Genomic DNA, 20,255 nt, shown 5'->3' on the forward strand with positions numbered 1-20,255 from the left:
CGTGCCAAAAATACGTACATATATTCTTACAATTGATATTAGGAAAGTCAGTCAGTGGAGTTACTTGGTGGAGAATAATTAATTAGGGTAATCCTCTCAGTTTTGTATTTTATGGAGGAGAAGATCTTCGTCGGCTCTTAGCAAAACGCACCCATGTCTCGGTTTCTCAGCCGTCTCTCTCTCATGATAATATTAGTGTGTAGTATGAAATTTATGTAAGTTCATAATTCAGTTTCTAATTGATGAGTAAACTAACTTTTTTACTTGTTCTGTTAATCAATTCAAAGTCACAACAAAATTTATAGACAAGTGACCTTGTCTGAAGGCTCTTAATGGTGTGTTCCGCAAATGAGAATGATTCCTTTACCTCCAAGCTAGGCTGCAAAATCCAACACGCTTGGGTATTCGCATTTGCCATTGTAGGCTATTGCAGTAAGAGATATGAGACAGAGAGCATATTGATATTAGTAGCTTCTATCTCTATATGGAGTTCAGAGATGATACCAAGGATGCTTTTGCTTTAATCACTTCCCCCATAGAAACTAGATGCAGTTTTCTATTTCGACACTCGTTTAATTTTCAAAAAAGTTATTTTTACAATCCAACTTGATGAGATAACCCTTACAGTCGTTAACGAAAAAAGGAAAATAAACACCTTTCCTCGTAAAGTATTATTGTACTTAATAGGACTTTAATATTTCCATTTTAATCAAACCCTGTATTTTGAAGCACGTTCGAGAGATTTACATTTTTTTATAATCTCTATTCTCTTCTAATGTTTTTTTCTGCTTCAACTTTTTTTCCTTCTTTTTTTTTTGGATGTGGTTTGATACACTACGAATAAAGAATTTGATTACTGTTTTCAAATTTCTCTGTTATTTTTTTACACTCACATTTATTGGAAAAATAATAATAAATAATTAACACTTTAATAAATTAATTTTTTCAGCTTAAAACTTATAGAAATAAATAAAATTATTCCATACTTTTTTGATCAGGTCCTTTTATTTTGTTTAGTAATTTAAAACCTAAATAAGTAATATATAAAAAAAAAAAAAAAAAAGGTTAGAAAGATGATGAGAAGGAGATAGCTTCTTCATCGAGAAACCTCGGAAATATAAAATCAAAAGCGCGTCGGTGACTTGTACTCTCAATCTCTTCTTCCTCTCTTTCAATCTTCCACATCTCCTCCTCTTCTCTTCTCTATTCTCAAATTATCGAACCCGCCTTGCTCAAATTCATCAATCATGTCGTACGATTACCTCTTCAAGTACATAATCATCGGAGACACAGGTGAGACCCACCAATCATTATCGCTCTTCGATTCCTGATTTTTATCTTCTGGATGAGATCGATTTTTCCCCCTAATTTTATGGATTTTTGTTTGTCTTGTCGTTTCAGGTGTTGGGAAATCGTGCCTGCTTCTTCAATTCACTGACAAGAGGTTCCAACCAGTCCACGATCTCACCATTGGTGTCGAGTTCGGTGCTCGGATGGTCACCGTTGATGGACGCCCCATCAAACTTCAAATTTGGGACACCGTACGGTTCCTTTTTTCCTTCCTTTGGTCCTAAGAAGTAATCACGTTTATCGATTAGGATTGTTTTTTTTTTTTTTTTGGCCTAAGGAAGATGTGATTAATAAGATTAATTGTCATAGTCAATACAGTTTATCCGTATTTATAGAAACAATGCCTTATTAGAATTGCTAAACCTGAAACTATATTTGAAAATCATGGCCTAAGACTCAAAGTAGGGTTCATTGAAATAGAAAGCTCTGAGTTCACCAGTGCATTTGTGACTTTGCTGAGTCCTTTTTGTACTTTATTCTGGTCAATAGTTTTTTTTTCTTTGAGTTATATAGGTGCGAATATGACATGTAAATCTTTGATTCTTTTCCATTGGATGATGTATGGGTTTGAGCTGTTTTATGTTTGTTTTTTTTGTGTCTTCTGGTTTGAGTTTGCTATGATACTGTTTATGATTCAATCAGTCGTATGATGTTCTAGGCTGGACAAGAGTCTTTTAGATCCATCACCAGATCATATTACAGAGGAGCAGCTGGAGCTTTACTGGTTTATGACATCACCAGGTTAGTATTTTCCTGCAACAGTATATATCAGCTTTACTGGTTTATGACATCAACAGGTTAGGTCTTGGAAGTTATTGGTTCTGTTTTTTTTGAACTGGTAAAAGTTAGACCAATTGGAAAGGTTTTTCGAATTTATTACTTCTGTATCTGTCAACTGGTCAAATTAGAACAGTCGGAAAGGGTCTGGAAATTGGTATTTCCCGTTAATTTTTACAATAAATACAGGTTGGGAAGTTGATAAAGCTTTGGCTACAATATTGACAATTCTCTTGTGGGAGGATGTTAAGTTAACTACACATCTTAGAATTTTGCTAAAATGATAAATTTACTCCATTTTTAAAAAACTTTTTGAGAAGAATGAACGACAGGAAGGATTGTAAGAGTTTTCTCGTTACGCTTTTCCTGTGTTGATCTTCCTGCCCCTAAAGCTCAAATTTGGTTCTTTTGGTTGCAGGAGAGAGACATTTAACCATCTGGCAAGCTGGTTGGAGGATGCTCGACAACACGCAAATCCTAACATGAGTATTATGCTAATTGGGAACAAATGCGATCTTGCTCACAAAAGAGCTGTTAGCAAAGAGGAAGGAGAACAGTTTGCCAAGGAACATGGTCTGCTATTCTTAGAAGCATCTGCAAGAACAGCTCAAAACGTTGAGGAGGTGACACTGATTCTTTGCTACTCCTTTTTCCCATCCTGTTATTTGGCCGTAATCACGCGGTGAGAGTTTTGTCTTCTTTTATTGGATTAATATCACTTAATATCGCATAAATTCCAACAGGCATTCATAAAGACCGCTGCCAAGATCCTCCAGAACATTCAGGATGGTGTTTTTGATGTTTCCAACGAGGTAATGCCCTTCACGAATTCTCTGGTGTTCTAAACCCTTGATTGTGTTACAGTGTAATCCAATACCCTTGATGTCTCTTAATTTTGCAGTCATCGGGCATTAAGGTTGGCTACGGGCGTACTCAAGGTGCAGCAGGAGGCAGAGATGGTGCAATTTCTCAGGGAGGTGGCTGTTGTGGTTAAAAATTCCTTAAGTCACATATCTGCTGTAATCTGGTGATTCAGAAACTACTATTGCTTTTATTTACCTCTGCAAATTTATGATACACCAGAATGTATAGTTGCTTTTTTTTTTTTTAAATCTCTTTTACAAATTGTCTTTGTCAAAAAACTAAACTGGTGCATTTGAGAGTGAACAGCCTGATCTTTATAAACAAAACAGGCGTTGGCTTATTTGGAACATTGTTGTTTTTGTATGAAGAAGAGTCGAAGCTCTGAAGGTTAAGCAATCGAAATAAATGAAATCAGAATAGCATCCAGTCCTCATCTAGTTGAAGTCTCCTTATTCATCTAAAGGAACTGGTTTGAAAAATATACCAAGATGGCTTACAGAGATCCTAATAAGCAAATGGCAACAAAAAAAAACGAAGAAGCCATGATACCGTCTTCTCTCCTCTTAGTCCCTTTGGTTTAACGCCGATTAGGTAATGTCCCTTCCTTAAGTCGCAAGGTATTGTATGTACGCGTCACTAACATGAGTCTCGGATCATCTTCTGGTATTTCACGTTCCTGTGATTCCCATAACACAATAACCAACAACCCATCATTAATTAGTACGACGAAGGAACTCAGTTTATAAGATTTGGGAGAAAGGAATTTTTTTTTACTTTCAATCCCTTGTAGTAAGCCTCAACGGCAGCTAGTGTAGGTGGAATCCTTCGAGCTTGCATGAGATCCCAGATCATATTTGCAACTGTGTACCCGCCCGTCTGCCATAAAAGAAAATAAGTTTTTTCAACTTTCAGTAAGCCAACTCTTTATAACAGCAAAAATATTTTCATTTGGGGACTTTTAAGTTTATTACCTTTTCGCCAGCGGCTTTAAGTAGCAGACTGCTTCCAGTTCTTGGGTCCAAGAAGAAATTGCGTTCGTTCATTTGGACCTGCATTAACAAACAAATTATCATCAAGTAAAGGCTCTACCACTGGCCCTTCGATTTATTTCATAGATTTTTTTTTCAGTACAGCTCGAGCCTTTAAGCATTACCAGAGTGTCTTGAGCTATCTTCATTCCATTCTCGGTGTATCCTGTCATAGCCCCCTCTATAAGCGTCTGTAGAGGCAAAAAGAAATAAATTGACATCTTCAGCATATACAGGTAGCATATAGATCTGTTGAACCAAGTATCGAAAACAGCATATCGAAGCATAATTCTCTTCGCCTACTGGATCCATTGAGAATTTAGATTCATCTCTATATTCATTTGCAGGATTTTAGGATTGAGAATTAACAACATATGTTATACAGAAGTTCTGATGCCCGCACTTAATATAGAAAAGAAGATGTTCACGCTTAAAACGAATATTGAAATACTAATAATGAGGTCAGATGATCGTTACCGTATAGAGTTCCATAGCAGGGATTCTGTCTGCGCTCATGTAATCTTTAAACACTTTGAGACCATTCTCAAAGTCTTGCGAGTGTAGATAGCACCTATGTAGATACAAAGTAAGATGCTTATATGATAAGCATATTTTGATTTTACTACTAACAAAAGTTTGGTACCTAAATACTGTCTTCTAACCAATGATAATGCCAAATGTTTTAACATCTAAATGCATATTTCATAATCTCATTTATGTATACAAGGCCAATTCATTTTTGTGGACAAAGACACTGGCACAGGAAACTGTTGTTTAATATTGCCAATAGAAGAATCACAATGCATGATCTGTTGTACCTCATAACTTGTAGCACACAATAAGTATCAGTGTCTTTTCCATCTTTCTTAAGCATCTCAAGAAGTGCTTCCATTCCCTGCCATGGGAAATAGCTGGTCAGATGCAAAAATCAACTCCAACTCTAGCTTTTGTTACTCCCAGAGCAGAAAAGTTATTTTAAATTCAGGACATTTTGGAATTTAGAAGACAATATCGCTTACTTTTACATCCTTTAGATCAGCAAGAGCACTAAATGCTACGTGGTACACGGTCAAATTTCTCTGCAGAAACCTAGTCCTGTGAGCATATTCAGCAGTTGGAATATTGTACAGCTCCTCTTCACTGATGCTAAACATCACATCTTCTGCACTCTTCCTTGATGAATCAATTGCTGACCAGCCTTTTGATTGCTCCACGAACTCGAGAATCTTTTGAGAAAAAAGGAGGATACGAGAAAATCTACATTAATAAAGAATTGAAAGGAAGTACAAACAGAAAACCTTCACAGGTTACCTTGGTAGAAAGATTATCTGGTTTAGGCTGCTTGTTTAAGTGTGCAGTTATGAGTCCTGCATAGCAGAACTGGTTCAAGCCAACACCAGCAGCAGTCATATCTCGAACTATCGCATACCTAACCATTATTTGATGTCAGATATGAATTAGATTAGATCACTTCTTAGATTGCGCTTAAGAGACAACCAAATACTTACTTATAATAGAGAAAAGATGCATAAAACTTATCAAGTAAATCATTATGCTAAGTTAGCAGGACAATAGAAGCAGTAACCTACACAAGATCTAATTGGCCAGAAACAGCGCAGGCATTGAGCAAGCAGACAAAGGTCTGTCCATTTGGTTTTACGTCATATCTCTTCATCTCGTCGTAGACCTTACAATAAGAGATAAACCAGAAGGCTCGTATGTGAATGAATATTAAAGAATGTAGAAGAAAAAAACTCATGTACTAAAGCAGGTAAGATAACATACTCGGATAGCCTCCTTTCCATTCTTGCATTTCCCACATGTGGAAATCAAAAAGTTGTACAGATTTACCTATAAAATGAACACACTGTCAACAACACAAGCAACGGATGAACTGACTCATTCAGTAACGTCTAGAATTATTGGACAAGGAATCACTCAATCTACTGCAAGACTCTCAAAAACTAAGACCATACTAACCAGAGAAAGTTATACAAGTTTTCTATATAAGAGCCAAAACAAAAGAAAGATGAGACGACATACATCTGGAGCAATTCCCATGGCCTTCATTTCTTCACGGAAAAAGAAAGCATCACTCAAGCGAGCACCCTTCATCGTTCCCACAACAAATGAATGGAATATATCAGCTGTAGGCTGCACACCATCTAGCTTCATATCATCATAAACATCCCTCAGCAAATAGTGCCTACCAAAAAGAGAAAGATTATCAAGAACTTATAGTGACGGAGCCAAGCATATATGATTATGGAATCAAAATGTTCTCAATCTCATCACATTATGAACACAGTAAGCTATACAAATCAAAGGTTGCGAGAAGCTAAGAACAGCACAAACCTGCGCTGAGCAGTAACGGAATTTACAGCTGTGTTGTATTCCGACAGATCATTGGCGTAATTTCTCTTCGCGAGCTCCTCCGGCGATGAAGCGAAGTAGCGCCGACTAACTAGAGCTCGAACCAGAGATCGATTCCTCCCTGTTTCCGTCGATCAAAACACAAAACGTAAGAAACGAAGAATGCGCACGAATAAAGATGGTTTAGTGAAAGATGAAAATTGGATCTATCTCATCAGTGATGTCCAATAAATCCAAAGCATACCAGAAATGGATTGAATGAGGAACTTCATAGCTCACTTGAAATCCTAACTCCGGCAAACAATTTTTTCCGGGAAAGGAGAAGAAAGCAAATACAAGATTTTTCCGGTGAGTCTCAGAGAGTGAGAGGAAGGCTGAATAATCGAGTTCAGCCGTCGGAAGAGGGGGATATAGAAAGCTCAGGCATCAGGGTTTAGGGAGAGAACGTAAACCGGATAATAAACAGATCTAACCGGATGTTAACCGGTTTGACTAAAATGGATCGCGCTTACGAAAAAGCCTTCATCCAGTTAGTATAAAAATTACATGGGCCATTGATATAATATTGGGCTTGATTTTAGGACCAGTTGGTGATGATCACGTGGCTGTCGCGTGATCAAGTCAAACGCAATGGTTCTGCGCCACGTGTATCCGTAGAGCGAAACGATGAGGAGATATTTACAGTTGGGATGTCCCAACTACTACAAATACTTTGAAATCTGTCGGAAGGATCACGTGAAGACAACTACTATATGTTCTTGCGTTAAGTGAGAACTATTTGACCAAAAGTGAACACATTTATTTTTATTAATCAAACTCGTGAATTTTCCATGAAAAAAAGAATTTCAAAAAACACTTTTCAATCTACTACTATCTATACTTATAGAATTTTGTAGTTATTAGTAAGAGATAGACAGATAGTACCAGTTTAAGTTTACTCTCTGTGATTAACAAGCAGTGGTTCATATTTTTATAAGTTAATTGATTACAGATACTATAAAGTTCGTTCCGGATACAACGTTAAACACTATTTATCAAAACTTTAAATATACAAGCTACTTACTGTGGGTCTTTAAATAAATGTTTGCAAGCTTCTATAAAGTTTCATGATTAATGCTCTAATTTAAAATTCAAGGAAGAGAACACTTAAAACACATTTTTATATAGAGAATTAAGGTTTTCGGCGGGTGGAGTTGGAAGTGGATTCGGAGTTGGTGGTGGGTTTTTTACGGAAAAGGATTAGCGATGCTCATCCGCTTTCTTTCCTGGTGCGTTTATGCCATGGCTTCTTCTCGAGGGACTGGATAGTCCGTATTTCTCATGTGTATAGGGAAGCTAACCGTCTTGCGGATGGGTTAGCTAACTATGCGTTCTTGTTACCGCTAGGGCTTCACTTATTTGATTCTTGTCCGAGTGAAGTTGTTTCTTTTTTGTTGGACGATGCTAACGGGACTGAGTTTCCCCGGTGTATTCGTGTGTAATGTTACATTTTATTTTTAGTTAGTTAAGCATGGAGACTTTGTCTCCTCTCTTTTACCAAAAAAAAATATAGACCGAATTAAAAAAAAAAATCTGACCCCCAAAATAGCAAGGGTTTAATGCATTCTTGTTCTTTTTTTTTTTCGTCATTAGGCGCACCAAAGCATCATAAGAAAGATAGAGACTAATCAACATAACATAGACTTTTTCTTTTGTTAACGAGTAGAGACTACATACCCAAATTACAAGTTACAACACGGAAACCTCTCGTAATAATTGCGCTTGCCAAAATTGACATCGTAATTAAGGTGAGTATTGATTTCAGAAGAGCTAATTAACAAAGCAAATCAAGAAATGTGATTTGGCATGATTTTTCTTTTTATCTCCTGAGGGAGGCCCACGAGCTACAGGTTCACATTCACACATAGAATTCAATTCCTTTCCTTCACGTCATAACTACAGAATAATACGAAAATTCAATCACTTCAAAGTTTGGTGAGACCAACACACAATCTAAAGTCCGAATTTAATGGATTTGGTTCAGTTTCTGGGTTTGAACTTGAAGATCAACTACTATAGTCTATAATACAAAACTTTTGTTTATTTTTTTTTTCCATTTCTTTGTACATATTGATGATGAAACTAACCACAATATTACAACCATACAAGAAGAAGTAGAAGAGAGAGTCTGTGCAGATGGTAAGAAGGGAGATTACAGATCACGTCTACACATTGGACAAGATCCGTGCCTCAGTAGCCAATTGTCTATGCAAGGCAAATGAAACATGTGATGACAATGTGGCAGGCTTCTTACGGTTTCACCAAGTTGAAAATCCTGCAAAAAGATACACACAAAACAAGAAGATAGAGAATCAAAACACTTTTTGTTCGGAATTTGCGGTTTTATTTGAGCTGAAAATGAGCTAAAAACCTGGAGACAAACAGAACACGAGTCTTTGTTTCCACAAGCATCTAAGTAGTTTGTGCCAGTGATTTTGATTTTAGGTATTTTATTAACCAAGTCTCCTGCTAATCCTTTTGAGCCACCCGTATCAAAGATGCTCGAGAGCTCTTCGAAAGTTGTATCCACAGCTCCCATCTGATCAGTAAGAATAGAGATGAGAATAGGATCAAGAAAGAGAGAGAGGGATCTCAGTATAACCAATAATAATACATAGCTGATAAACTGTACCTGACTTTGAACCGCGCTTAGCATTGCTGGACCTATGCGTTCTCGCACAAGTCTTCCACTTATAAGACTAGCAATGACATCAATCTACACAAATAATCAAGAATCAAATTAGAAGTTCAAATCCAAAAAAAGAAAAACAAAAAAAACAGAGCAGAAGGAGTAGCTTCAACGAAAAAGGCTATAAGATCTAAGCTCACCAAGTAGAGAAGGCATCCAAAACGTGACTCATTAGATTTCCAGAGAACAAGAGATGATTCGAAGACTTCGATAGAGAAAACAGCTCCTGAGATGGCTCCAACCGCTGCTCCTCGGATGAAGCCACTCTCTGTTTCTTGGCCTATCAAAGCTCCAGTAAGTGCTCCAAGCAATGTGCCCACTGAAGAAGCAAAAAGGATACAACTTTCTTAGCTCTACATGAAACCCCAAAGTTGCAGATTCTAATCTAATCATAGAAAACTTCTATCAAATTTCGGATTTGCACTACACAGAGACTAGATTGGGAGAGAATCTCAAGAATGTAGATAAAGAAAAGGAGAGACATTCAAGAACAGAATCAAGAAACCAAGAGGCAGACCTAATGCGAAGAAGAAGGTCAAGATCGCCGAGAGAACTGTGCCAAGAACAGCAGAGACGAGGAAACGACATGTGTCTTTTATCTGGTCGATGAAGTTCCCAATAGAGGGACACGAAGAGATAGGACAAACCCCAGATTGGAATATAGAAGATGCCATTTTGTTTCCAGAACACTCCAAAGATTAAAGTCTGGTAAATATATAGAAAACCCGAAACGATCTAAACGGTAAAAAAAAAAAATAAAAAAAACTTAAACTTAAACAGAGCTCAGTGGAGCTTATAGAAGAGAAGAGAGATAAGAGGAGTTGAGACAGGGAAGGTAGAAGAAAGAAAGAGAAAGAGATGGGGTTTTTTTTTTTTTGCGTATCCCTTAAGAGAGAAGATCCAATGTCTTCTGGCCTACTCGCAATAAAAGCTTGGGTCGTCGTTTGCTTGATATTTTTTTACCTCAAGTGGGTGAAGTAAAATCTAGGGTTTAGCTGTCATGATCCTTGTTGAAAACAGCGACTATAAAGTTTTTATCATTTTCAAAGGACGAGACAGGGATTAAGGAGAGATAATTAAGCGCCCAAAACAGAGCTCATCGGCGAAAATAAGATTATAATTTGATTTTAATATTCGGAGAAACATTTATTCACAGATTAAGACAATAATTATTCGTTGGTTATAGTTCACTTTCATGTGAAAAGAAATGAATATAGTTGTTTGCATTGATTAACGTTGTTGCATATATTGATGTAATGCTTGTTAATAGAACTATAGTAGTAGAAGAGAAGAAAAATAATCATACCGAGCACAATAACCTTTTTTTGTCATCAATTAAACGCATAATTTTTTCAAGAGTTCCTATGTTATCAATTTAACCCATAGTTTGTTTTAAGAGTTCATAGTTTTGGACCTTTTGGTGCTTCGTTCATACGATATATTACAAACGTAATATAGTTTATTGAAATTAATAAAATTCTACTAGATTATAGCTATTAACCCGGGAGATATTTTAGATTGTCCGACTAAAAGAAAACCATATGCATGGTAGGGTGGTTTCCGATAATACAAGCAAGCAATGAGAGGAAACAATTAGATACGAAACATAAAACAATTTCTATAGATGTTAACTAATTGAGGAAATCTAAAAATCTTATTTGATTCGGCTTTTCCTTTCATAGTAAGTTCCCTAATATGAGCAATAGTTTTATTGTTATACCAAACCAAAATGGGTCCGGTGAGACTTTGTTCTATTATTTTTTACGTGTGAGAAGCTTGAGAATGCCATTTAACAATTTTGTTTCTGTGTTCCAAAACTCTCCTGTTTTTGGAACGTTGGTTTGGTTTCATCATGGTCTACCGATCGAATACCACCGATCCATTTTTGCTATATGACATAATTGTTTAGAGAATGATGTCTCATATATATAAAAACGTTTTGAGTTATATATATATATATACACATTTTTAATCATAAATTATAATATTTATTTTTACTTGAAACTAGCAGATAACGCTTTGCCGCTTCTACTAAAAATAGCTTACAATTTTGTTTTGTTTTTTTAATTTTTTTTTCCAATATAATTCGTAAAAATATCCACCCTAGCATGATTGACAAAAAAAATATATACATATCTACCATAATATAATTCCAAAATAAATTGTATACATATATTTTGGTTAATGGTCCAGAATCCAGATCCAGAAGCTGGTCCCATAAGTAATTAAATTGAAATATACAACGTATGTATGCATGATACATTTGCGTGTCACTTACATGTCGTCTTTTTTTTTTGTTTCTTTGTTAAGATATAGATATTTTGCTTAATTAGTATCACTGGTGAGAGTGAGTTTCTATGAAACACAATAGTTTCTAATGAGGATTCTATAATATAAAGTGTGGAAAAATAAAAAGCCAGATAAACAAATAAGATATAACTATGACTGGTAGGTTATCTACATGATGACTCAGGTTACAACATTTTTACCGGTGCGTCTCTTTGCATTGGCGTGATTGATAATTTAACCCGGCGACCACTTCGCATCTGCTCCTTTGTCTTATTCGTATGAAAATCATCGTCATCTCAACTCCATAAGCATCACATTCTGATAAGTAAGAAGGTGTTTTACATATTATAACCACGATGAAGCAAAGCAACTACTACAGTACTAGTTAATAGATTAGCTGAACAGACATATTGATGGACATACAGAGGCATAGCCGCATAGCTAAGAATAAAATACATTCATGGCATAATCAAGTACAAGTATAGCCTATATGACTATGGCTATATATCAATTATATATCAAGTAATCAACTCCAGCCCTCGACTGGATTGGGTAGTGAGTAATTTTATTGAGCCCAAACCTTCTTCATAAAAAATTCACCAGTTTTTTTTTCTTCATCCTTTTATAGTTTTCAGCTGAAGTATCTCCGTTTCATGCACTAAAACGACGTCGTGTTATCAAACTAGCTGGGCTATTACCGAACAACAGAGTAGCTACAATGATGGACTGGGCCCAAATTTAGTAGAACATAAGAAATTGGAACGGAGCGAGCCCATATCCAAAATTTAGTAGAACATGTTGATGATGCAGATGAGGTGGTGGCGAGTTCTGTCTTTGCCACCAAACAACCAAGGTGGTGGTGAATTAATGGTGAACGTTACATTAGTATTTTTGATCCATTTATAATTTTGTCACAAATATGATATATGCTTGTTGTTGAAATTGAGAAAGCTTTCAAGAAATTGGATTCATGAAACAAGATACAGTATAGTAACGTAATCATGAAAATTTAGAAAGTTTGTGAAAGATAAATCCGATTATTCACTTGATACCCAAAAAGGAAAATTAAGAAAATAGAAGAAAAAAAATCAAAGAGCCATCACTTCTGACGAGAAGAGCCCACCACGGATCTGTCCGATATTTAATATAAACTTGCATATAAAAATCTTCATCGGCTCCGACTCACCAACTCCGCTTATTACCTCTCTCTCTCCCTCTCTCTCTCTCTCTCTCTCTCTCTCTCTCTCTCTCTCTCTCTCTCTCTTTAAACAGATCTCTTCTTCGCTTCTTCACTCGAGTTGTATCATCATCATCCATGGGTACCGATTTTTTTAATCTTCTTTCTCCATTTTTGTTTTACGATCGGAAATGATTCTTAGTTCCTGTTCTCTTCGATGCTGATTTTCCCAACTTTGTTTTTTGTATTTGTTTTTGAAATCTGGTTTTGTATTTGATTTACCTTAACTGTGTCGATCTATGCGTTTTCAGCTTCCGAGAATCCTTTCCGTAGTATACTGAAGGCGTTAGAGAAGCCTGATGGTGGCGAATTCGGGAACTACTACAGCTTGCCTGCTTTGAACGATCCTAGGATCGGTGAGTTTTGCTTATCTGATTGTTGTCAAATGCTCGTTAGGTGAAAATGATTGAGATTCATGTCAGAAGATATCGTTATGGTCTTGTAAAATGAGTTCTATTAAGAGGAGGGAGATTTTTGTTTTTGAGGTTTGATTGAGAGAAAAATGTTGTGGTGGATGCAGATAAACTACCTTATTCCATTAGGATACTTCTTGAATCGGCTATACGTAACTGTGATGAGTTTCAAGTTAAGAGTAAAGATGTTGAGAAGATTCTTGACTGGGAGAATACTTCTCCTAAACAGGTTGAGATTCCGTTCAAACCTGCTCGGGTGCTTCTTCAGGTAGACGCTCTGCCTACGAAATTTGAGTGCTATATGCAGTCTTGACGACATAGAGTTTGCGATTTCCTGAATATACCCTTTTTTTGTTTTTTTTTTTTTGTGTTCGTTTTCAGGATTTTACTGGTGTCCCTGCAGTTGTTGATCTTGCTTGCATGAGAGATGCCATGAATAACCTCGGTGGGGATTCTAATAAGATTAATCCGCTGGTTGGTTTCCCCGCGTTTTACCAAGATCAGATAATACTTTGTGTTCTTTTGTAGTATGCTATAGGGTTTGATACAAGGCCTTGATATCCACAGGTCCCTGTAGATCTTGTCATTGATCACTCGGTTCAGGTGGATGTGGCGAGATCAGAGAACGCAGTGCAAGCAAATATGGAACTTGAGTTCCAGCGTAACAAAGAAAGATTTGCTTTTCTTAAGTGGGGCTCCAATGCCTTTGACAACATGCTTGTCGTGCCTCCTGGATCTGGAATAGTTCATCAAGTAAGTATTGGATCAGGGAATACAACATGGTCTGGATGCTGGAAGTTTTTTTTTTTATAATAGTATGCTTATTCAAGATATACTAAGTAGTATTATTTTCCGATTGACAGGTCAACCTAGAATACCTGGCCAGAGTCGTTTTCAACACAAATGGACTTCTTTACCCAGACAGTGTTGTTGGCACAGACTCTCACACCACTATGATCGATGGACTTGGTGTTGCTGGATGGGGAGTTGGCGGTATAGAAGCGGAAGCTACCATGCTTGGTCAGGTAAACTAGATGCTCTTTCGGTCGAGAACTCAGAGCTTACTGTCCGAACTCTTTCTAAATTTGGATCGCTGCCTAGAGATGATCCTTTTAAACACTTTGTTGAAGTTTCTTCTACTATAAACTGTAGCATGAATTTAGATGTTTCTTTGCAGCCAATGAGCATGGTCCTGCCTGGTGTTGTGGGTTTCAAGCTAACGGGAAAACTAAGAGATGGAATGACAGCTACTGATTTGGTCTTAACAGTGACTCAGATGCTAAGAAAACATGGAGTAGTTGGAAAGTTTGTTGAATTCCACGGTACATTCATGAAAAATATGATATCATATTTCATAATTATCACTTTTTTACTTATCAAGTACCTGACAGCGTTAGCGTAATTCACATATGCATCCACTGCTTTCTATACACAGGGGAAGGAATGAGAGAGCTGTCTTTAGCTGATCGTGCTACAATTGCAAATATGTCTCCTGAGTACGGTGCAACCATGGGATTCTTCCCCGTTGATCATGTCACTTTGCAGTATCTCAAGTTGACAGGCAGGAGCGATGACACTGTAAGGGGATGCATGCCAAATCTACATAATTTTTAGTGTGCTATTGCGTTTCATCAGGGTAGTGATTGGTGAATTGAATTGCAGGTCTCTATGATTGAGGCCTATTTACGAGCAAACAAGATGTTTGTGGACTACAGTGAGGTAAAATCTTGCCATCTGTAACTTTTCATTTCTTATGTTTATTTTCTTCTATCATATCGCATAACATATTTTCCACTTGTTACTCATATCAGCCGGAGAGTAAGACAGTATACTCCTCAAATCTGGAATTGAATCTCGAGGGTGTGGAACCTTGTGTTTCTGGTCCCAAGAGGTACTATTAGTGAATGTCTCAACATAAATGTTATATCTATTCAAGTATTCTATGTAAAACTTTTATTCTCTTTGCCCAATGCAGGCCACACGATCGTGTTCCTTTGAGGGAAATGAAAGCGGACTGGCATTCTTGCTTAGATAATAGAGTAGGATTCAAGGTTAGAACTCTTTGTTCTCTTCGGAAAACTTTTCTTATGTGAATGTTTGCAGTCCCAGAAGCTTTATCTGTAGAAAACTTATGGCACGTCTAGACAATGTTACTATGGTTTTAAAACAAGAGTAGGTATTATGCTGAGGTATTTCAGTTATTAAGCGGGTCCAGTAAGAAACTATGTCCTGCAACACTTCTGTTTATAACTTGACATAGTGAATTATCCATACTATTTTCAGGGTTTTGCTGTACCAAAAGAAGCACAGAGTAAGGTTGCAGAGTTCAATTTTAACGGGACCCCAGCACATCTTAGACATGGAGATGTTGTTATAGCAGCAATCACCAGTTGCACGAATACCTCAAACCCTAGTGTAATGCTTGGCGCTGCCTTGGTTGCAAAAAAGGCCTGTGAACTAGGACTGGAGGTTTGGAATCGTCCTTTCTGCTGTGTTCTTTTGTGTGATCGTGTTTTCTGTACAATGGAAATAATAGAGTTGTTTGAAAACTATCAGGTTAAGCCATGGATTAAAACTAGTCTAGCTCCTGGCTCTGGAGTTGTGACAAAGTACTTGGCAAAGAGGTACTGTAGATACACCGTTGAATGTTTTTTTGTTAATTATCTCTTTATTATTTGTATTACGGTGGTCCTGAGTTTTCAAGTCCTGCAGTGGCTTGCAGCAGTACTTAAATCAGCTCGGCTTCAGTATAGTTGGTTATGGGTGCACCACATGCATTGGAAATTCGGGTGATATTCATGAAGCCGTGGCTTCAGCAATAGTTGATAATGGTATGTCCTCACGTAGTTAATGATGTAATGCTTCTTTACTTGAATTTTTCGAAGGTGAAACTAAAATATTTCTCATATGTGTACAAGACTTGGTGGCATCCGCTGTGTTGTCCGGGAACAGAAACTTTGAGGGACGTGTCCATCCGTTAACAAGAGCAAATTATTTAGCTTCCCCGCCACTTGTTGTAGCCTATGCACTGGCTGGCACTGTATGTTAATGCTAACTCTAAAACCGTTACTCAACAATTAAGCATTCATGTATGAAGCACTGAATCAATCGCATATATACTCTTGTAGGTTAACATTGATTTTGAGACAGAGCCCCTTGGAACTGGGAAAGATGGCAAACAGATATTTTTCAGGGACATCTGGCCTTCTAACAAAGAAGTGGCCGAGGTAAATAAATACATGATGCTCATGCATACACAAAAACAAGAGAATCTATAATTGGAAAGGATGTCATATTTTTTGTTTTCAATTTTGCAGGTTGTTCAATCTAGTGTCCTTCCTGATATGTTCAAAGCTACATATGAAGCAATCACCAAAGGGAATTCCATGTGGAATCAGTTATCTGTCGCATCAGGCACTCTCTATGAGTGGGACCCGGAATCAACTTACATTCACGAGCCACCTTATTTCAAGGGCATGACCATGTCTCCACCCGGTCCACATGGTGTGAAAGATGCTTACTGTTTACTCAATTTCGGAGACAGTATCACCACTGATCACATCTCACCAGCTGGTAGCATCCACAAGGACAGTCCTGCGGCTAAGTACTTGATGGAACGAGGTGTGGATAGAAGGGACTTCAACTCTTACGGGAGTCGGCGTGGTAACGATGAGATTATGGCTAGGGGCACGTTCGCCAATATCCGTATTGTGAACAAACACTTGAAAGGAGAAGTTGGCCCCAAAACAGTTCACATTCCCACTGGAGAGAAGCTTTCTGTCTTCGATGCTGCCTTGGTATAAACTCACCCACTTTCCTGATCCTTCTAAAACATCAAATTCTACCTCTTTGATCATTAGGATGGGTTAGGATTACGATAAACCTAAATGAGTACTACAGCTCAACTCTTAGCAATATGTCTACTGTACCTAGCCTAAGATTGAATGTAGCAGATTAGAGCTGTTGTGAGTTAGTTTTATGAACATTTAGTGAAGGCCTAGTTTGTAATATTGTCTCAGCATATTGTTTTGGGGGTGCAAGTTTTAGTGTTTGGTTCTCTGATTTGGTCAACTGTGAATCTGTGATTAAAACAGCTGTTTCCATAGCTATATGTTCTTATCAGATTATTATCTTTTTGTGCTGTACCAGAAATACAGGAATGAGGGACGCGACACAATCATTTTGGCTGGAGCTGAATATGGAAGTGGAAGTTCTCGTGATTGGGCTGCTAAGGGTCCAATGCTTCTGGTACATTTCTGGCTTAAATGCTTTGGCTTTTTTCGTTTTTAACAATACACATTTTTACACGAGTTATGCTGTTTTTAATCGGTACGCCACGACAGGGCGTGAAAGCGGTGATCTCAAAGAGCTTCGAGCGAATTCACCGAAGCAATCTGGTGGGAATGGGAATCATACCTTTGTGCTTCAAGACAGGGGAAGATGCCGAGACTCTAGGCCTTACGGGTCAGGAGCTTTACACCATTGAACTACCAAACAATGTTAGTGAGATCAAACCAGGACAAGATGTAACTGTCATCACAAACAATGGCAAATCTTTCACATGTACACTCCGCTTCGACACAGAGGTAAATTTAGAAAATTGTGTTCATCTCTCTGTGATATATGTTTTTCGCTTCTTTTTTTTCCAGTCTTGAATGAGAGGACTTTGGACTGCAGGTGGAGTTGGCTTATTTCAATCACGGAGGGATATTGCAATACGTAATCAGGAATCTGATCAAACAATAAATCTCATAAGCCAGGAGAAACTTGCGTTATATCCAAAAGGTTTGTTGTAATAAAAATGTTTTCAGGGAGGAGGACGAGAATTGTTGTTAAATTTTATATTTTGCTTCTTGGCTATAGTCAGTTGGAACCATTTTCAGCAGTCATTTTTAATTTGAAATAAATATGAGAAGTCTTTCTTATTTTTGTTTCTTTGTTTTGAGAAGTACTACCTATGAACTTACATTTTCATATATTTTATGCGAGTATTGCTCCAAAGGAAACGCATTAATAGAACATAAGTCTGCCAAATGGTCAACAAATATAAATGATGTTTTCATACTCTTATATGAAGAAAAGAATGAAACTATGGAACCTGCAAATGGCGACAGAAACATTGAAAATTTAAAACAATCTGAGACAATCGGAATGATCCATGATTAACGTGATGTTAAGAGCTTACCTTCTAGAAGCTAAAATATAGTATTCTTGAACACTTTATAGTGTAGCCATTTAGTTGATGCCCACTTGTTTCCTTTGATTACCGGACTACCACCTGATCAATCAAACACACAAGTTTTTGATTTACATAGGGTATGTTACGATTTAGAGGGCGCTAACTAAAGAAAGGCAATGTATCCTCTCTTTCTCTTTCTCTCTTACCATGTTGGCTCGAAGGGTCTTGAGACCCGTCAGGCCTCATGCTCCAAAAGAGTAAAGCGTCTCCCTTCTTTGGTCTAACAGAGAGTCCTCTTTTACTAATGTTTCCTTTTGCTGCAGGGAAAACTGTTTCGCCGCCTTCATCAACGTCCGAGCTATATATTATAGCATATATAGTAGGATGAGAAAAAATAAGATTAAACTTAGGAATTGTAAATTCTTTTATATATTAATAAGGGGTTGTATGGTTTACATACAGGTACATAAGAACAGTAGCAAGTCTTTGCAATCCGTCAAAGTGAGGCTCAAATTTTTGCCCAACTCCATAATGGATAACTTGAAGCGGTTCTCCATTTTCTGCATTTTCATTAAATCAACTCCAATAAAAGATTAGCAAGATAATAATGAAGAGTACGCTGTACGTAACAACGTCGTTGGTAAAAAAAAAAGACACCTAGTGTAATGGTTGTTTGGTCAGAAAATCCGAACTTGGAACAAGAAGCCTACACATACCTACAGGGATGAAGGTGAATTCTGAAATCCTTTTCTCAATGTCTTTCACGATTTTGTCATTTCCACTTCTAAGAAAAGTTCCTGTGCTCGTCCGTGAGCTGCATATTAAAATCTTTCCAAATCTCAAAATCTTTCCCAATTAAACTTAAAGAGGGAACAACAGAACAAGAAAAAAAACATAACAAAACTGAGTAAATAACCTGCTGTCTATACCGCGTCCAGTTATCGTGTCGCGCACCTTTGACGCCGCCATATTAGGTTTCGCAAGGCTAATCAAGTGCTCACATTCTTTATCTGTCTTACAAAAATATAAAGAAGAGAGCCTAAGATGAGATCCTGAACATGTTCATATAAATCATGCGAGAGAAATATGTTCCCTAAGTGATTTTACTAGAGGAGTAAGTAAAGATCTAAGCAAAATTACAGCATGGGAAATTAATTCTAGCTAGCAAACAACAAGTTGTAATTTATTTAGCCTTGGCTGACAAGAAACATCCAAACTAGCATGAAGATATTAATTGTTAAGTTCTCATGAAGCATATATATATAACAAATTTAAAATTATATATTTTTAATCCCATATTAAAAAGCAAAAGATTTACCAAAAAATTATGGTAAACGAAAGCTCTAGGCTCCCTCGAGATTATCTCGAGCCAACGCTCTTGAGGAAAGCGCAGCGAATTAGTAGCGTTAATGTTACACGTAATTGCTGTCAACAAGGGAGGCAAAGAACAGAACAAGATCATGTCCTTGTTTTTGTCCTCAATTTTCACATCCACACACACTTGATCACCCACTAATTCTTCGAACGTGTTGATGTGCTCCAGAAGATCCGATGATTCATGTATCTTCAGCCCGTTCAACTTCTGCCTCAGATACAGTATGGTAGACTGTGACGTCGACTTAGACATTGAGTTCGCTACACACAAGTATATAATATCAGATGATGAACTAAAAAAGAGAGCAAACGAATTTAGGGCTCTTTTTTTTCTTGACTGTATTTACAAAATACAAACTCTCTAGATCCTTTTTATACAAATCGCATAGGAAAAACCCAATAATACAACAACTCGAATTTGGAAATCATTATCAAGAAAGGAAAAAAAAAACTAAGTTAAAATATGAACTGTCAGCAGCTGAGATAGTGACACTTGTCCAGAAAAAAGGAAATAAACAAATTCTCGAGAGTTTATTAAATAGGAATTTAAATTTAATTCCCATCGATGTTTTTTATAATTAGAGTTTTCGTAAAGTTTCTATTGTTAAGTTGCTATTTAATTACTGTGTGTTCTCGAAGATGG

General features: G+C 37.1%; 5 protein-coding genes across 6 annotated transcripts; 2 read left to right on the plus strand and 3 right to left on the minus strand.

The window, feature by feature from the left end:
- The first annotated feature begins 1,082 nt into the window (after positions 1–1,082).
- On the plus strand, positions 1,083–3,331 carry LOC17880996 (ras-related protein RABB1b). The gene is made up of 6 exons (XM_006284464.2): positions 1,083–1,293; positions 1,402–1,541; positions 2,009–2,091; positions 2,546–2,750; positions 2,871–2,939; positions 3,029–3,331. The coding sequence occupies exons 1-6, from the start codon at positions 1,248–1,250 to the stop codon at positions 3,119–3,121; spliced, it is 636 nt and encodes a 211-aa protein (XP_006284526.1). The 5' UTR covers positions 1,083–1,247; the 3' UTR covers positions 3,122–3,331.
- Positions 3,332–3,371: 40 nt separating this feature from the next.
- Positions 3,372–6,773, minus strand: LOC17877849 (pentatricopeptide repeat-containing protein At4g35850, mitochondrial). The gene is made up of 13 exons (XM_006283674.2): positions 6,637–6,773; positions 6,375–6,513; positions 6,063–6,225; positions 5,805–5,870; positions 5,609–5,706; positions 5,331–5,448; positions 5,039–5,245; positions 4,838–4,914; positions 4,497–4,590; positions 4,145–4,210; positions 3,963–4,040; positions 3,766–3,867; positions 3,372–3,667 (listed from the first exon to the last, which is right to left on the minus strand). Exons 1-13 carry the CDS (start codon positions 6,662–6,664, stop codon positions 3,569–3,571), a joined length of 1,335 nt encoding a protein of 444 aa, XP_006283736.1. The 5' UTR covers positions 6,665–6,773; the 3' UTR covers positions 3,372–3,568.
- Positions 6,774–8,447: 1,674 nt separating this feature from the next.
- Positions 8,448–10,148, minus strand: LOC17880822 (NEP1-interacting protein 1). 2 transcript variants are annotated; one of them, XM_006284263.2, is made up of 5 exons: positions 9,638–10,008; positions 9,261–9,439; positions 9,064–9,147; positions 8,803–8,970; positions 8,448–8,706 (listed from the first exon to the last, which is right to left on the minus strand). In XM_006284263.2, exons 1-5 carry the CDS (start codon positions 9,792–9,794, stop codon positions 8,584–8,586), a joined length of 711 nt encoding a protein of 236 aa, XP_006284325.1. In that variant the 5' UTR covers positions 9,795–10,008; the 3' UTR covers positions 8,448–8,583. The 2 variants fall into 2 exon arrangements, with proteins under 2 accessions (XP_006284325.1, XP_023634733.1); XM_023778965.1 differs by having other exon boundaries at positions 8,448–8,970; positions 9,638–10,148.
- A 2,461-nt stretch (positions 10,149–12,609) lies between these two features.
- Positions 12,610–17,995, plus strand: LOC17877899 (aconitate hydratase 1). The gene is made up of 20 exons (XM_006285901.2): positions 12,610–12,728; positions 12,898–13,002; positions 13,167–13,327; positions 13,441–13,533; positions 13,627–13,812; positions 13,923–14,084; positions 14,237–14,381; positions 14,495–14,637; positions 14,722–14,778; positions 14,871–14,950; positions 15,035–15,110; positions 15,343–15,528; positions 15,616–15,683; positions 15,772–15,890; positions 15,978–16,099; positions 16,188–16,286; positions 16,377–16,856; positions 17,209–17,307; positions 17,403–17,645; positions 17,737–17,995. Exons 1-20 carry the CDS (start codon positions 12,725–12,727, stop codon positions 17,803–17,805), a joined length of 2,697 nt encoding a protein of 898 aa, XP_006285963.1. The 5' UTR covers positions 12,610–12,724; the 3' UTR covers positions 17,806–17,995.
- Positions 17,996–18,254: 259 nt separating this feature from the next.
- Positions 18,255–19,865, minus strand: LOC17880753 (probable prolyl 4-hydroxylase 11). Its single transcript, XM_006285784.2, has 6 exons — positions 19,557–19,865; positions 19,155–19,252; positions 18,955–19,052; positions 18,699–18,798; positions 18,445–18,596; positions 18,255–18,337 (listed from the first exon to the last, which is right to left on the minus strand). Exons 1-6 carry the CDS (start codon positions 19,863–19,865, stop codon positions 18,255–18,257), a joined length of 840 nt encoding a protein of 279 aa, XP_006285846.2.
- Between the last annotated feature and the right edge of the window lie 390 nt (positions 19,866–20,255).

This window comes from Capsella rubella, unplaced genomic scaffold, assembly GCF_000375325.1.
Source record: "Capsella rubella cultivar Monte Gargano unplaced genomic scaffold, Caprub1_0 scaffold_7, whole genome shotgun sequence".
NCBI lineage: Eukaryota > Viridiplantae > Streptophyta > Magnoliopsida > Brassicales > Brassicaceae > Capsella > Capsella rubella.

Bases quoted from the DNA above. Each gene is read 5' to 3' on its own strand.
- LOC17877899 (XM_006285901.2), top strand. The intron at 13,003-13,166 runs GTGAGTTTTGCT...TGGTGGATGCAG, and splicing joins TTTGAACGATCCTAGGATCG to ATAAACTACCTTATTCCATT. The intron at 14,951-15,034 runs GTACTATTAGTG...TGCCCAATGCAG, and splicing joins TGTGTTTCTGGTCCCAAGAG to GCCACACGATCGTGTTCCTT.
- LOC17880996 (XM_006284464.2), top strand. From the start codon at position 1,248: ATGTCGTACGATTACCTCTTCAAGTACATAATCATCGGAGACACAG. The intron at 1,294-1,401 runs GTGAGACCCACC...TTGTCGTTTCAG, and splicing joins CATAATCATCGGAGACACAG to GTGTTGGGAAATCGTGCCTG. The intron at 1,542-2,008 runs GTACGGTTCCTT...ATGATGTTCTAG, and splicing joins AACTTCAAATTTGGGACACC to GCTGGACAAGAGTCTTTTAG.
- LOC17877849 (XM_006283674.2), bottom strand. From the start codon at position 6,664: ATGAAGTTCCTCATTCAATCCATTTCTG. The intron at 6,514-6,636 runs GTATGCTTTGGA...CGACGGAAACAG, and splicing joins CCTCATTCAATCCATTTCTG to GGAGGAATCGATCTCTGGTT. The intron at 4,211-4,496 runs GTAACGATCATC...TTGCCTCTACAG, and splicing joins CTGCTATGGAACTCTATACG to ACGCTTATAGAGGGGGCTAT.
- LOC17880753 (XM_006285784.2), bottom strand. From the start codon at position 19,865: ATGTCTAAGTCGACGTCACAGTCTACCATACTGTATCTGAGGCAGAAG. The intron at 19,053-19,154 runs GTTATTTACTCA...TTTAATATGCAG, and splicing joins GGACGCGGTATAGACAGCAG to CTCACGGACGAGCACAGGAA. The intron at 18,338-18,444 runs GTAAGAGAGAAA...TTGATTGATCAG, and splicing joins AGACCCTTCGAGCCAACATG to GTGGTAGTCCGGTAATCAAA.
- LOC17880822 (XM_023778965.1), bottom strand. From the start codon at position 9,794: ATGGCATCTTCTATATTCCAATCTGGGGTTTGTCCTATCTCTTCGTGT. The intron at 9,440-9,637 runs GTCTGCCTCTTG...TTGCTTCTTCAG, and splicing joins GACCTTCTTCTTCGCATTAG to TGGGCACATTGCTTGGAGCA. The intron at 9,148-9,260 runs GTGAGCTTAGAT...TTATTTGTGTAG, and splicing joins TTGGATGCCTTCTCTACTTG to ATTGATGTCATTGCTAGTCT.